The sequence below is a fragment of the Chlamydotis macqueenii genome, chromosome 2 (genome assembly GCF_036417535.1).
Source record: "Chlamydotis macqueenii isolate bChlMac1 chromosome 2, bChlMac1.mat, whole genome shotgun sequence".
Classification (NCBI taxonomy): Eukaryota; Metazoa; Chordata; class Aves; order Otidiformes; family Otididae; genus Chlamydotis; species Chlamydotis macqueenii.
Window position 1 is genome coordinate 122,642,164 of NC_141557.1, and position 14,643 is coordinate 122,656,806.

Consider the following 14,643-nt stretch of genomic DNA (forward strand, 5'->3'; position numbering starts at 1 on the left):
CGTTATGAAAAATGAAGCAAACTGGAGTGCCTTAACTGATTGCAAGAGGGTTATAAAGGCTAGTGTGATTGATGAAAAATGATAAATTTATTGGGTTATGTATATCTGTAGATAGAATAAATAGAAATACCATTTTTTTTTTTGCCTAGGCATTGCTGAAAGTCATCTTGGAACACCTGACCAACCCCAGCCTCCTGCCCTTTAGAGGGGTGAGTGAGTTGAAACTGAAACAGATGTGGATAAGGGCTTCTAGGATAACCAGTGAAAATGGAAAAGACTGAGAGGGCTTGGTCTTTAAAGCCTAGAAAAGAGGCTGAAAGAGATATGAATTCTTCCTAATTGTCGAAGAGCGTAAAGGGCTAAATGCCATTATTGTCCCCAAAATGTACTTAAGACTAGGAATTACAAGACAGCTTCTAAGCCAAGGGGAGTGAGGTTCTGAGACCTTTCAGCAGTAATATTTTGTTCTTCCCCACCACCACCCCTTAACCTCTCTAAAAATGGAGCGTGGCGACTCACTTCTGAGCTTGTCCAATGTGATTGTGCTGCTTAGAATGGGTCTGCCTTTCCCAGAAAGTAATTTTTAGTCCTGTGCTCTAATCATGGATGATAAACTAGATAGCTCTGTTATCTTGCTCTGATAGAAGTGCACCCTTGGAAAGTTTGAGAGTTTGACTTAAATAAGTTTGAGGAAATCTCACAGTAACGTGCTCGTTGCATACTTTTCCACTACAGTAATATTTGGGGTTTGGTGATTACACTGGAGATTAACTGTTTCTCTTCTTTGCCTGTTTATATATGTCAAAATAATTATTTGAGCTTTCTCTCACCTTTTGCCAAAAGAAGGTTGAAGAAGCTAAAGAATTCCCCAAATTTTCTCCTTTTTTAAAAAATGCTGTCAGCTGGACTACTGCTTCTCACATCACAAGAACAACATGAGCCTGCACTGGGCAAGTCTGTCATAGCCTAAATCTACTCAGTGTTTAACTACACAGGCTCATTTTTGTATGCATTGCAGGGAACACATGGCGATTTGTGCCTCTGTGTGTGTATATGTATGCCCATGTATATGTCTGTCATATAAGGGATAAGTTCAGTTTGGGAGGCATAGAGATGATGTCATCCAGACCTGTAGAAATAAGCTAAATTTAAAAAGAGATTAAAATACCCAAGACGAGGAGTGACTGAGACATGAACAACCGTTTCAGCAGAAAGGCAAGGGAAGAACAAGCTACTTAAGTTCCCCTCCTTGGTCTCCAGTGCAAAAACAAGATGTAGGAAGTGAAACAAGCCCAAGATAAGAGCTGACCCGGGATTTCTGGGTTTGCAAGAGTCTAGTTTGATGGAAGTTACCAGGCAGTCAGGACTTACAGTAAAATTTAAATGTGTATATATATATTTTATATTATGTATAAGTTAATAATTATATTACAGAACTATTATTCTTATATAATATTAATCATTCTATAGCATTATATATATTATATATAATATAATATATATTAATATGTACTTGTTTTATATATTTATATATGTAATTAATTGCAGGTATAAGAACAAGGCTGAACAAAATCAAAACTGATCATTTTTGAGACAAGAAATAGGAATCCCTTTCTGTTCAGTTGCTCTCCAGTTTAGTTCTTTCACATTACTCACAGCCACAGATAATTTATTTTTCTCACTCTTATTCTCACTCCAGTCTAGTAGCACATCTTCACTGGCCCTATGGAAATATGTATAGAGGAATACAGGTGAGGCTTTGCTGAGCCCTACACTTCAAATTAAACTCCTCCTCTGTGTTCCTTGGAGGTCACTTTGCCATTCTGAACCATGTGGTGATCGGTCAGAAATGAACCCAGGTTTCCCAGACCCCTCAGAGATGTTCCTCCTCATAGTCCTAATAATAAATGTATAGAAGATCATTGCAACATTCAGGTACCACAGATGATGTGGAAGCAGGTCAACATAGAGAGGAAGTCAACGGTAAAGATTAAGATAAGTTAATGCCTTAAATTTAAGATTTTTTCAATTTTTTTAATGGAATGGGAAACTTGAGCAGTTGGCTGAATGATGTAGAAAGTTGGGTGAAGGTACTGAGTAACACGTTTCTGTCCTTGAGTGGACTGGGATTACCATTCTTCCTCCCCAGCAGTTTTAGATCTAAGTTGGGCACTCTGAGGTTGGTTGTTTTTCGAGATACTTCTGCCTTGACCTTGAGCATAATGCAGAGAAGTATTAAATTCTTGATTATTCAGGAGATCTGATGAGGGCCTCACTGTGTTAACTCTGGCTTTCTAACTTGTGAAGTAGCAGCAAACCAGCTGGCATTAAAGGCTGGAATGAAACATCTAAAACAGAGGAGGGAAAATATATTCTTTTCAATTTTTGTAAAGAGGTGTTAAAAAATAAATTTATTTACCACTCTGCTCTCTAAGCTGCTTTGAAAACCAGTTGGGTTTTTTATATATAGGTGTAAACAATTGCGTCCTGTTCTTTCATTTAGAAGCTTAAATATAGAGCAACATTCAAGACTCAGAATAATTTGGGAGTCTTGATTTTTTTAATAATTTTTTTTTTATTTGTACTTCTTAATGCACTGCCTCTCTCATACAAACTGCTAAGGAACATCTTTTTTATATATATATGCATAAGAAATTTTATGACCTAATTGAAGAGTTTACTGCTTATAAACCTTGTAATTGAATACAAATGTATTTTATTTATATACCTGTTAAAATACATGTGTATATATCTGCTAAAAGCCTAAGCCACCCACAGAATTGGTGTTTATATACGTGATTATTGTCCTTTTGAATAACAGATACTTATTTGACAAAATAGAGCGGCTTGTGTACTCAGTGTGGTAGTTCTAATTGTTTTTAAAGTTACTTTATTATTGGAAAAGCCAACGTATAATCTATTTTAGTTGCTTTTTAAAAGTTTGTATTTTCTGCAAAGATTAAAATGAAGCTACTCTAAACTGTTGAAAAATGTGTGAGGATGTGAGAATCATTTTCATGAAGACATGACTTCGATCAAGAGAAGGCCAGATGTATCAGGGGGATTTTTAGGAAACGGTTTCTAATGTGCACTGTAAATATTGCATGTAACAGAATCACAGGGAGGGGAATGGTTGTGGCCGTGAGCAAAATGAAAAGTGAGATAGGCTTTTGTAGATGATGTGAAGGATAAGCGCTGGGAGGAAATGAAACCTCAAATGCTGCTGATGGTGGATGGGCAGGTGATGGTCACACGAACCCTGTCTGCTTGCAGTAGGAAGTATTGTGGCTTTAGACACGTTGCTGCTCATAGAGCAAAGGCAGAGAAAGCAGCAGTGTTTTGGACATAGACAGCAGCTTTCAACTCTGGGAAAATGTTGCACTAGCCCCCCATAATCTGTTCTGAGCTGCTGTAGCAAGACGAAATAGGGGATTCAGAGGGAAAATTCAAGGCGAATGCCTCTGTAGACATCAAAATCGGTGACTGTGGAGCAAGCTGCTGCAGAGGCTCTGTGTAATGGTTCTTACGGATATCTGTTTATAAAAGTTAGCAGCTGTGTTATATAGAGTTTCTTTTAATCAAATGTTTATCTTTCTTGTCTAGAGGTGTGGACAGGGCAATAAATGAAAAGCATGGATGAAAAGTAGTGTCTCCTGTATTGCAAAACTGTTGGAATGGGAAATGTCTGGGCAGGGGCTGACAGCATTTCCTCTGATGTCTAAATTATTTTTGTCTCTGACGAACAATAACAGAGTTTCATTTGTAACAAAGTTGCACTCTCTGGATTGCTCTTTGCTTACCATATTCTCTTTATATCTGCCCAAAATGCTTCCTTGATGCTCATTGTGATACAGCAACAAAGAGCTATGCAAATAAAGATTTTACACCAAGTGAAATATTTTATTTATGCATGAATGAACTTCCTCCCTTCCGATTTTCTTTATGACTACTGTATGAACTAGAAAAGATGTACACAGCGCACACACATTTTGTATTTCAAAGCTTCTTTTTTGTCTGGGTAATTTGCTAGGCTTGATTGTTTGTGAAGTTTGGTAATGATATAGCATTTTGTCCTTTGAAATCCATTACAATGTGTGTTGATTGAAACTCTCCCGTCAGTGCCTGCTGTTTATACTGGCCCTATGAATCTTTACTTTGATATCACTCTCAAAACCCTGGGAAAGACCCAGATCACATTTCACTAAAAATATATAATACCATGCTGGAAAAAAATACATCTGGCCTTGCAGATGAACTGAGCAGTCACTGAGCAGAAGCTTTTGAAACCAAGTTACATTTGCTTTGGGCATGGGACTGATCTTATGGAATTTTAAATGTGCAATCTGGAACCCAGTGCACATAGCTTTACAGAGGGCTAGCTTGTACAGAAACGTGAGATCTTGCAGCCTTTGAAGAGTTCAAAAATCTTTAGTTTCACCGTATCAAAAGAACAGATGCTCATTGATCCAGTTTCTGCTGCTTAAAAGCTTTTCAGCTTTGTTTATGCTTTGTATCCATTCTCTGCCTATACTTGTTTAGAAATGACATGAGGTCAGAAAATTAAATATTAAATTGGAGAGAAAGTCTTTAGCAGGACCTGTTGTGACAGAACAAGGGGTAATGGTTTTAAAATATAAGGAAGCTGACTCAGACTGGATATAAGGAAAAAAAATTTCCAATGAAAGTGGTAGAACACTGGACCGGGTTGCCCAGAGAGGTGGTGGATGCCCCAACCCTGAAAACATTCAAGGCCACGTTGGATGGGGCTCTGAGCAACCTGATCTGGTTGGGGATGTCCCTGCTTCTTGCAGGGGGGTTGGACTAGATGGCCTTTAAAGGTCCCTTCCAACCCAAACCGTTCTATGATTCTATGAAATTATATATCATAAACTTAACTATATTGATATGTATTAACTGCTAAATATGTGCTTTTTGTTATTGCATATTTTTATGTGTTTCTTTTGCAAGATTCGAGAGGCTTGTTTTATAAAGAAGCTAAAATTCTCAGGATGTGTCTGCATTAGCATTTTAATTACGTTGGGGTCCCACTCCTGAATCAGTTGGCCCCACTTGCTAGGCTGAAGTTTGTGTTGTGGAGCAGAGTTGGAGTACAAGAACAGGACTATGTTAGGAAGATGCAGTTCAGGGCTTACCTTTAGCTAGACCCTTGCTATGATCTTGCTCCTACTGAATGTTCAGTCCTTGGGGCTATACTGGAGTCAACAGGGCAATCATAGAAAGAATCATAGAATCTTTAAGGTTGGAAAAGACCTCCAAGATCATAAAGTCCAACCATCAACCTAACACCACCATGTCCACTGAACCATGTCCTGAGTGAAGCAGGTATGGGCTTCAGCACCACTTCTTGGGGCTATTGCTAATGTAGACCTAGCTAAGTCCTGTGAGGACTATGGGCTTTCATCTCCAGAAGGGGAAAAAAAAACCAACAAACCAGTGCTTCACAGTGAGGTTCAGGATCTTCACTTTGTCTGGTGCCATCACATGTGTTATCTCACATACTGTATTTGTGTGATTTCACATCACATCGAGTAGACTTCTGTGTAGACACCTGCACCTTGGCATTACTGCTCCGTAGTTGTTGCTGTCACAAAAGCTAACCTTGAGCTCACCAGCACAGCCTCACAGCAGGCTTAAGTTACAGCTGTTCTTGTGTTTTAAGCTGCAGAAAAAAAAGTACATCTGGCATTGCAGATGAACTGAGCAGTCACTGAGCAGAAGCATTTGAAACCAAGACAGTTACATTTGCTTTGGGCATAGGATTGACCTTACAGAATTTTAAATGTGCAGTCTGGAACCCAGTTCACATAGCTTTACAGAGGGCTAGCTTGTACAGAAATGTGAGATCTTGCAGCCTTTGAAGAGTTAAAAAATCTTTCATTTCACAATATCAAAAGAACACGTAAAATGAGTAAAAATGCTTTTCTCTGAGTTTACACAGGCACTGGGCAAGCTGCAGTCTCTAAAGATATCTTCAACTTTCTTACAACAATAGGGAAAGGGATTTTTGGCTGACAGCTTGGATCAAATTACTGTATGTCCTCTACTTTAGCTATTTGTTCTGTAGAAGCCGAGCTACTCAAGAGCAAAAAGGTTAGCACTTAGGTGGCTACATACCTGATCTTGCAGATGCAGCAGGTAATTAAACACTGGTCTTCCTGATGTCTGGGATGAGCGTGCAAACACCAGCCTGGCTGTGGGTGTCCAGAAATTTCCTACAAACCATTAACTACAGAACAAGAGTCATCTATGTATTCACAAAAAAAAAACTTATTCTGGGTATTTCAAAACAACTAGTGTGTAACCCATGTAGAGCTGAGAATTTGGAAAAATCTCCCAAAGGGATTTTCACAAACTGAAATTAAGCGTTAAAGATGTTTGCTTCCAAGGGAAGATCCAGGCTGAAGGTGCCCCCCAGTGCCTTCAAAGGAGTATGGGAACACTGAAATGTTGATACACAAGAAGACGAAAATGTATTCTCTGCCTCTGTGGGATGATGATGCCTGGTCAGTGCCTATTGATTTTCTGTACGATTCTTTTTATTTTTATCTCAAGAGAAGACGAGAAGGGGAGCGATGAGCTTTCATGCTGCTTTTAAACCAGTATCACAGTTCACTGCATCACTGCTGAAATCTTGTGGACACCTGAGATTTGCTGCTGATAGGTGACAGATAATTTGCAGAAATGCTAGGAGAGGAAGTACCCTACTCTCATGTTTAGAAGGAAATGTTCAGCCCATGGATAAGACAATGCGTCTGTCATTACGTGGTGATTCCTCAATGACAGGATGGGACATTAAATTAAGGTGATGTGGAAAGTTGAGACCTGCTATGTGGAAGTGCTTGTGGCTTTGGTTTATTGTTATAGTCAGTTAGAATTATTATTATTATCAGTATTGTTACAAAAGTACAAGTCTTCATATGGATCCAGCCCAATCTGGCTGATTTTCCTACATACAGGGGTAGGGTGCGTAAGGCACTGTCCATTGAAGTACTTATGTCTGCAAGTGGACACCTCTACTACTTTAACTGTTTAATTTGATCACCTTTTCTATTCTAGAGATGAAGGTAAAAGTGAGGTGTTCCAATCTGCTTTAGCTTCTCCAGCTGTGTTTTACTCGGTGCTGGTTTACTTGGGCCCATATATGCACTGAGCTCTCATTTTAGGTTTTACATTGTTCTTCAAAGAACTGGCTTTAAAGATTAATTAGGGCAAGGGAGGAGTGAGAGTGTGTGCCTGCAAGGGAAAATGTAACTGTCAACCTAGCATTAGAGCACTGACCTGAAAGGAGGGAGAGAGGAAGGAAGAAGAGGTCTGAAAAGCATTCCTAGTGGATTCTGTGAAGAGTAAGTATAATTACTCTCCTCTGAGGAAGGAATATAGAGATATATGCTTGCTGAAGTCCTATGTAATTACATCATGGGATTAGCAGTCAGGTTCCAGTCATGCAGATGCTAACAGCTGTATCTCGTCTGATTTGGCATGGATGCACATCCTGAGAGAAGGATTATCCTTCTAAATTGTATTGAAGGAGAAATACTTGTGTGGTGATTTGCCGTCACTGATACACACATTGACTATTTTAGACTGCTGTAACAGGCCGCTTTGAACAAGGAGATTCATTACTGGAGGTCACAGTAGCAGCATTATCTGCCTTGGAGCTGGGACTGCACAAGTCATCAGCCTCATGTGAGACAGGGACTTGAATCTGAGCTCCCTGCTAGACTGGCGAAATGAAGTGGGGAGATACAGGCATTGCTAACTCCAGCTGCAGTTCTCATCCTTTGGACTGGAATCTTTTCCTTCACCCTTCAAAGCAGCCTTTTCTCTAAAACATACAGAAAGAAGTCGTGACTACAGTAGTTGTATCTATTCTGAAGCTCACAGAAGCATCAGAGAGATGTAATGGCTTTCGGAGCAGGGAGGACTGGGGAGAAAAATGTGATAAATCTGAAAATGTTGGAATAGTAAATAACTATTTTGAAATATTTACTTCATCTGTGGATTGAGACAAGAAGTCATTTCTTTCCTTTGCAGCAGAAAAGAGCTTTCAGCCTGTGTTGCTAACCTTCATCTATCGTGTATGAAAAGGAAGCATGTTTTTGCTGCATAGTCCAGATGTTTGCATGGGAAATGGCTTGGTTTATGGCATAATGTTTTTGTTTAATACCTTTTTTATTCCAACAGGAAATATGGGATGTATAAAATCAAAAAGGAAAGACAATCTGCATGGAGATGGGCTAGATTTGAAGAATCAACCAGTACGTAAAACTGAACGAACTATTTATGTGAGGGATCCAACGTCCAATAAACAGCAAAGGCCAGTAAGTAGATAGTCTCAGGGGAGAATTCCACTAGCAAGATCAAAGCATGACTGGCATAACTTAAATCTGAATCCAAAGCACATGAATGAAGAAATTCAAATAATCATTACTCCACAGTTGGACTTTCAGTGTTGTGCAGCTCACCCTCAATGAATAACTACTTAAAGAAATAAAAAAAATATAAATTGACACTTTGTTACTTAATTACTTTGTTTGCCATTGTTTTCCGCATGAAAACAGTAATCTTTGGCGACGCTTGATCTAGATATAGCTATGTCTGTAGAAGAATGCTAGGTAACTTTAGAAAACCTGAAGTAGTTTAAAACCATTTTTAAAAGCATTGGTTTGGGGGTTTTAGTAGCTATGGGATCCAGGTGTTGATTCTTCAGTTTAAGAGGCTGAAGTCATCATGGGCAATTCTTTACCAGCTCTGGTCAACTTCCTTTTTACTCACTGAAGGCCGCTACTCGACATTGCAGGAGGGGTGTAGGTAAGGAGGGGAGCGGAGCGGAGGGTGCAGCGCTGTGCTGCGGGGGGAACAAGCTGATGGCAGTTCCCTGTGTGCTGCCTGGCATTAGAAAGGAAGGGTGTTGGGAAGGGGAATCCCATCAAGTACCGCGTGGGTTTGCTTTTTTGCAGGTTGACTGGTACCTTTTTCCCCCGCCCTCTCTCCTGTGCCGAGGAAACCATCTTTCCTGACTGCCCTTCTTTGGGGGCTGTGCTCTCCACGGGTGTGAGGACACCCTTCTCCCCCAACTCATCAGCTGACACGGTGGACTCAGCATACTCTCAGTCAACCTACACACATCACAAACTACCATTTATATTTATTTTTTGTCCTGCAGAATCTTAGCAACATAGCTATGCTTGTAGTTCTTTAGCATGACAGTGACATGTTAGTAACTGTCCCGTTAAAGTGCCCTGCCTAAAGCCTCTTCAGCAGAAGTCACAAAGCTGTGAACTTCCTCCCCCCAGCTCGTGTCACGCCCTCCCAAGATCTGAGCTGCTCAATTCAAAATCTAGTGGGGACTTACAATATTTTTATGTTGTAACTTGCTTTTGAAGAATGGTGAGAAAAGACTGGAACATTTCCTTTTAATTTAAGACATATAAGATGATACCAAGGCAACTGAATAATACATAATTGTAATGTAAGATTGTCAAAGATCTAAAACTGCCTAATTAAAGACACATTTTATTGTAGGCAAATCCAGAAGCACAGCTCTTACCGGGACAGAGGTTTGTCAATGAAGGTACGTTTTCATAGGAATCTTACTGCTGCGTGCTATGCCTGTGTCAGCCTGCAAAATAACCCGACTGTGCCTTTGGCTTTCTACCTTCCTAGAAACAGAGGAGCATGGAGTCATTGTGGTAGCTTTGTATCCCTATGACGGCATTCATGAAGATGACTTGTCCTTCAAAAAAGGAGAAAAATTGAAAGTTATCGAGGAGTAAGTATGATAGTACTGATTTTATTGTAGTTTTTCTTTGGACTCATCTAATTCCCTTTATGATCTTTTTATATCCTACTCATAACATGAGTGTATTAATGGTAAGAGAGCTCCCTTACATGTGGAAATGCAACTGCATGTGGAGCTGTTGGTAGGACTTGGCAGCTGCCCTCGGTCACAGTGACCAAACATCAATCCGACAGAGCCAAGGACTTCTCGGGGGGCTTGAGTTCAGAAAAAAAAGACGCTGCTTCTCTCCCCAGGGGGGGCAGAGCTCTCAGCACAGTGGAACCCAAATAACACTTTACCATTTTCCTGTCCCGTGAATGCTACTGTTGTTTCTTTTTTTCAGACTGGGAGAATGGTGGAGAGCAAAATCTCTCACGACAAGGAAGGAAGGCTTCATTCCCAGCAACTATGTAGCAAAAGTAAACACCTTGGAAACAGAAGAGTAAGTTCTCCCAGGCTCTAAATACTGGCAAACTTTTCCTTCACCTTGATGGTGTATCATTTGTGGGTGGGGGAAGAGAAATGGTCCTAACTCTTCAAAATACTTTTCAGATGGTTCTTCAAAGACATAACCCGAAAAGATGCTGAAAGACAACTCCTGGCTCCGGGAAATAGTCCTGGAGCTTTCCTTATCAGAGAAAGCGAAACATTAAAAGGTAGGCTTTGGGGTGGGTTGCTTTGGGATTGACAGTAGAGTTAAAAACATACAGTCTGTCTTCACAAAAATTGGCATCAGGTGGCACTGGATGTGGAGAAGTCCCAGTGTGTCCCATTGGTACAAGTTTTATAATATAGTTAGCGCGTAATTAGGGTTTGCACTTCTGCTCTGTAGTGTGATTTTTTTTTTTCAAAAAGCTTTTTTTTTGTGAAGATTTGTGCTGTAGACAGAGCTCTCTGTACTGAAAAGCTTAGTGAAGTCTCCAGGCTCTTCAGCTGGGACTTTGAGAAGAGCATAGGAGGTTCTGCCCTAGTGTCTGGACTCTGAAAGCAGCCTGACTGGGTACTCTAACACTCCATCCTCCAGAGTAAGGTGCCTGAATCCCTTCAGCAGATCATTTGTCTGTCCTCTCCACAGGGTAGCTTTTCTGGCCCTAACACTGCAGGTTCTTGATTAGATAGCTCTCTGTAATGGGCCCATATCATTGCTTCTGGGCTCTTAAATGAAGTCTCCTAAGTGAAGTTCCCAAAGGAAGACTCCTAAATTCAACATGGGCTGCTGAGAGTAAGGCAAAGTACCCCTAAAATATTTCTTCCTACTCCTTCTGTCACTGGAGCTGCGTGCGGGGAGAGAGAAGGAGATGAGGTGGTTTCTTATCCTTTGAAAATGGACAACAAGAATTGTACGAGCAGAAGAAATGAAGAGCTCTGTAGTTAAGGGTAGATGCTCTGCCACCCCATCTTAAATTCCAGCTGGGGTTAGGATCCTTAAGACAAACAGGTCTACTCTCCATCCTGCGTGCCTCAAGCCATCTCCAAACTATCCTTTTGCTAGTTGGCCCATGACATCCAGCATGTTCCTTTTCCAAAACGCTGATCTCCGAATTTCAGCTTCTGCCTGAGGAGCGTCAGAGCCCTGGCCTTGCTTTCCCAGCCAGTTCCACTCGAACTGGGGGAGAATTTCTGCAGAAGTGGGCGTTGGACGTGAAGCTGCCTGAATTATGGAACTCCTGATTTTGTTGAATAAGATTGAAAAGGAAAGTGTGGCTGTAAGCATTTTGGTGACCGGTTCAGGACTGGCTATTGGCTAACTTCCTCCTGTTGATTGCAAAATGCTTTTTGAGGAAATAAGGGAGTAAAAAGAAAAACTGACAAAAAGGTGATTTTGTGAGGCTGAACTGTATATGTGTGGACACTGTAGACTTTTCCTGTTTGTTAATGATAATTCTTTCTTTATCCACAGGCAGCTACTCTCTCTCCATAAGAGATTATGATCCACAGCATGGTGATGTTATTAAGCACTACAAAATTAGGAGTCTAGACAATGGAGGATTTTACATCTCTCCAAGAATAACTTTTCCCAACATCAATGATATGATCAAACATTATCAAAGTAAGTTAAATCAGTTAGTGAAGTACTTAATAGGATGCAGCCATCATTTCATGTGAAGGAAAATAAATGCTTTCTTGTTTTGTTTCAAACCTTTTAATCTTTTTTTTTTTTTTCCTAAGTAACCCAAACATGCATGTTATCAAAGATAAAGTAAAACTGGTTGGAACTCGAGTAATGTTGTTACCATAATCAGACCTAAGACTGCTTGCTCTGTGGCATACCACTGTGAAATACAGAACAGCTTTATAAAACACTTCATCAAAGTTATGACAATATGAAGCTATAGTAAGAATTGCCTGCATTGTAAATAAATTAATTCCATATTTGAAGCAAATTTGTTTTCACAATTAGCAGAAATACCTACAGGTTTGTGAATGTCTTCTTGTATATGGTGTTGAGTGTGTAATTTTTTACATTTTTCCTATAAAATCATGTATTTACTTATTCTTGATGGTATTTTGAAGGAAGTAAAATTCCATTGACTTCAAAGAAATAAAATTTCACCCACGCAGAATGTATACATTTATTAAAAATTAAAAAGGAGGAGGAAGGGACAAGTTTCTGCCTATGTTTTATCTACAGAAGTGACCTTTCATTCTGCGTAACCTCCTGGTGGATAGCTCCAAAATATGGGGTTTTTTAGGCTTGTAAATGAGAAGACAGAGCAGATGAAAAACGTAGGACAGAAGATCACATAGTGATTTTTCAAAGCCACACTGAGGACTTGGCCATGAGATTTCTCCGAGTTATTAGACATGTGTGGTAATTCTTTGGCACAGCTGGAAAACCTGAGAATTATTTGACATTTATATTAAAGTCATAGCTGGTCAGTGTCTGGAGAAAAAAAAATGATGACCTACTTATGCTTGCATGCACATGTGTCTGAAACAACGCTGCAAGAAAATTTAATGATGAATTCAGAATACAGGTCCCAAGCCTAACTCCAGTGTGTATCTTCATCAACCTTCTGTCAGTAATCAGATCTTATATAGTATTTGTTTGGTAAAAATTGTGCTAAAACCCCGTAATAATCTGATGGTTCCCAGATACATGTGACACTTCTGTATTAAATTTGTCTCTGAGTACCAAATTTCAGTTCAGAGGTGCTTAAAGTTATGTGAAACCACCAGAAAGGTTACATTTTGATCAAAGCATCTGATTATTTTGAGGATTATTTTGAGCTGGTTAGCGCACACCTGCAATTAAGTAATGTTTGTCTCAAGTCATGAGGCATAGAAATGTAACGGATTTTGTATTTTGTTTTTCCTTTGAAAACCAGAGCAATCAGATGGCTTATGCAGAAGGTTGGAAAAAGCTTGTATTAGTCCCAAGCCTCAAAAACCATGGGATAAAGATGCGTGGGAAATTCCACGGGAATCAATTAAATTAGTGAAGAAACTTGGAGCTGGTCAGTTTGGAGAAGTCTGGATGGGTAAGTTTATTCCTTTGAAAAGAGTATTTAAATCTGCTGAAAGAAGTGTAATTTCAAAGTCATTCAGTGGACATGGACCTGGTCTGATATACTTGTAAAACAGCACAGTCAAACCCCGAATATACCTTCTTGTGAGGAGAGATTTGTGAGGGGGAAGGCATCTGATATCATCAAACAACTCCTTTGGTGTCTTTCAAAGGAGAAAAAAAAATAGTGAGTAAGCACTGTAATTTAGAGGATTGAAGACAACAGGGTTTTTTTGGTCGTGTTTTGTGGGGGAAGTAAAAGATTATAGTAAGATGTGACTCCTGATTCTCAAAATCAGTGGGCATCTCAGAACTTTGATTCAAATCAGAAAGTGGTAAAGAACCTGAAACAGAAAGAAATCTTGTCTTTTAGTGAATTATGTATAGAGTTTTCATTGTGTCTTGGTAAAGAAGAGGCTGCAATATAATGCATGGGACTGCCGTACTGGGTGAAAAACGGGGACACTTAATCCAAGATTATTGCCTGCCAGATTGCTGCTGGGAAAGTAGGTGACTTAGGTAGTAAAAAGATTAGAGATTGATCACCCCCTATCTTGAACTATCATGCAGGTCCCCAATAATGAAAGTACCTTAAGACTTACAAGTTGTAAATGTTAATATATACCTGGCAAAAAAAAAATGATAGCATTAATTATTAAAACCACAATTAGCTTTGCTTATAAACAATTTTATTTCCTGAGCCTCAGTGACTTCCCTTGGGAAGGGGCTATGGCCACTGTCTGCTCACATTCTGCACAAATATTTAATCCTCTTGCTTTTGAATGCTGTCTGTTCAGGGATCTGAGTATTTCTTTGGGTTCCATATTGCATGTTCTGTGTGCTATTCACTACTTATGCACTTGCGACTGGTTACCATCTTATTTGAGGTAGACTATAATTTTTTCCCCAAAGTCTTCATTATGGTGTTTTTTCAGGGCAGATCATTGTCTCAGCTCTGCCCTGAATCTCCTTTTTGGAGGTTATATTTAAATAGTAATAAAATTGTTATTATAATAATAGAAATGTTGTTATTATCATTGTTATACAAGATTCTATAGGCAGGCCATTTCTGAGCAACTTAAAAGTGTGTCCCCAAACTTATTAGAAGATGGAAAGCTATGAAGGGGTCTCTGATGACCCACGGGAGTGTGGCAGGCTGAGGAGAACGTCATTGCTTTGAAGAGATGCTCGCGTTTAGGAAAGTAAAGCACCCAGTGGTGCTGCTTGAGTGGCAAATGCCACACACAGCTACGGTGTCAAACAGAGAGCTCTAATTCAGTCATAGCTGGAATATTTTATATAAATTGTGTAAAAAATGCAAGCAGCACATCTC

At 39.6% G+C, this 14,643-nt stretch overlaps 1 protein-coding gene across 8 annotated transcripts in view; it reads left to right on the forward strand.

Moving 5' to 3' along the window:
• Window positions 1-14,643, forward strand: part of LYN (LYN proto-oncogene, Src family tyrosine kinase) — a 55,030-nt gene that overhangs the window by 15,747 nt on the left and 24,640 nt on the right. For 4 of the 8 annotated variants that reach the window (XM_086740826.1, XM_086740829.1, XM_086740830.1 and 1 more), the window contains exons 2-8: window positions 8,206-8,342; window positions 9,547-9,595; window positions 9,688-9,793; window positions 10,146-10,244; window positions 10,355-10,458; window positions 11,703-11,852; window positions 13,132-13,284. In XM_086740826.1, coding sequence (XP_086596952.1) covers window positions 8,211-8,342; window positions 9,547-9,595; window positions 9,688-9,793; window positions 10,146-10,244; window positions 10,355-10,458; window positions 11,703-11,852; window positions 13,132-13,284 — 793 coding nt within the window. In that variant the 5' untranslated portion in view covers window positions 8,206-8,210. Of the gene's footprint in view, window positions 1-149; window positions 210-8,205; window positions 8,343-9,546; window positions 9,596-9,687; window positions 9,794-10,145; window positions 10,245-10,354; window positions 10,459-11,702; window positions 11,853-13,131; window positions 13,285-14,643 lie in introns of all 8 variants that reach the window. The other 4 variants (XM_086740827.1, XM_086740828.1, XM_086740833.1 and 1 more) reach the window with 3 other exon arrangements.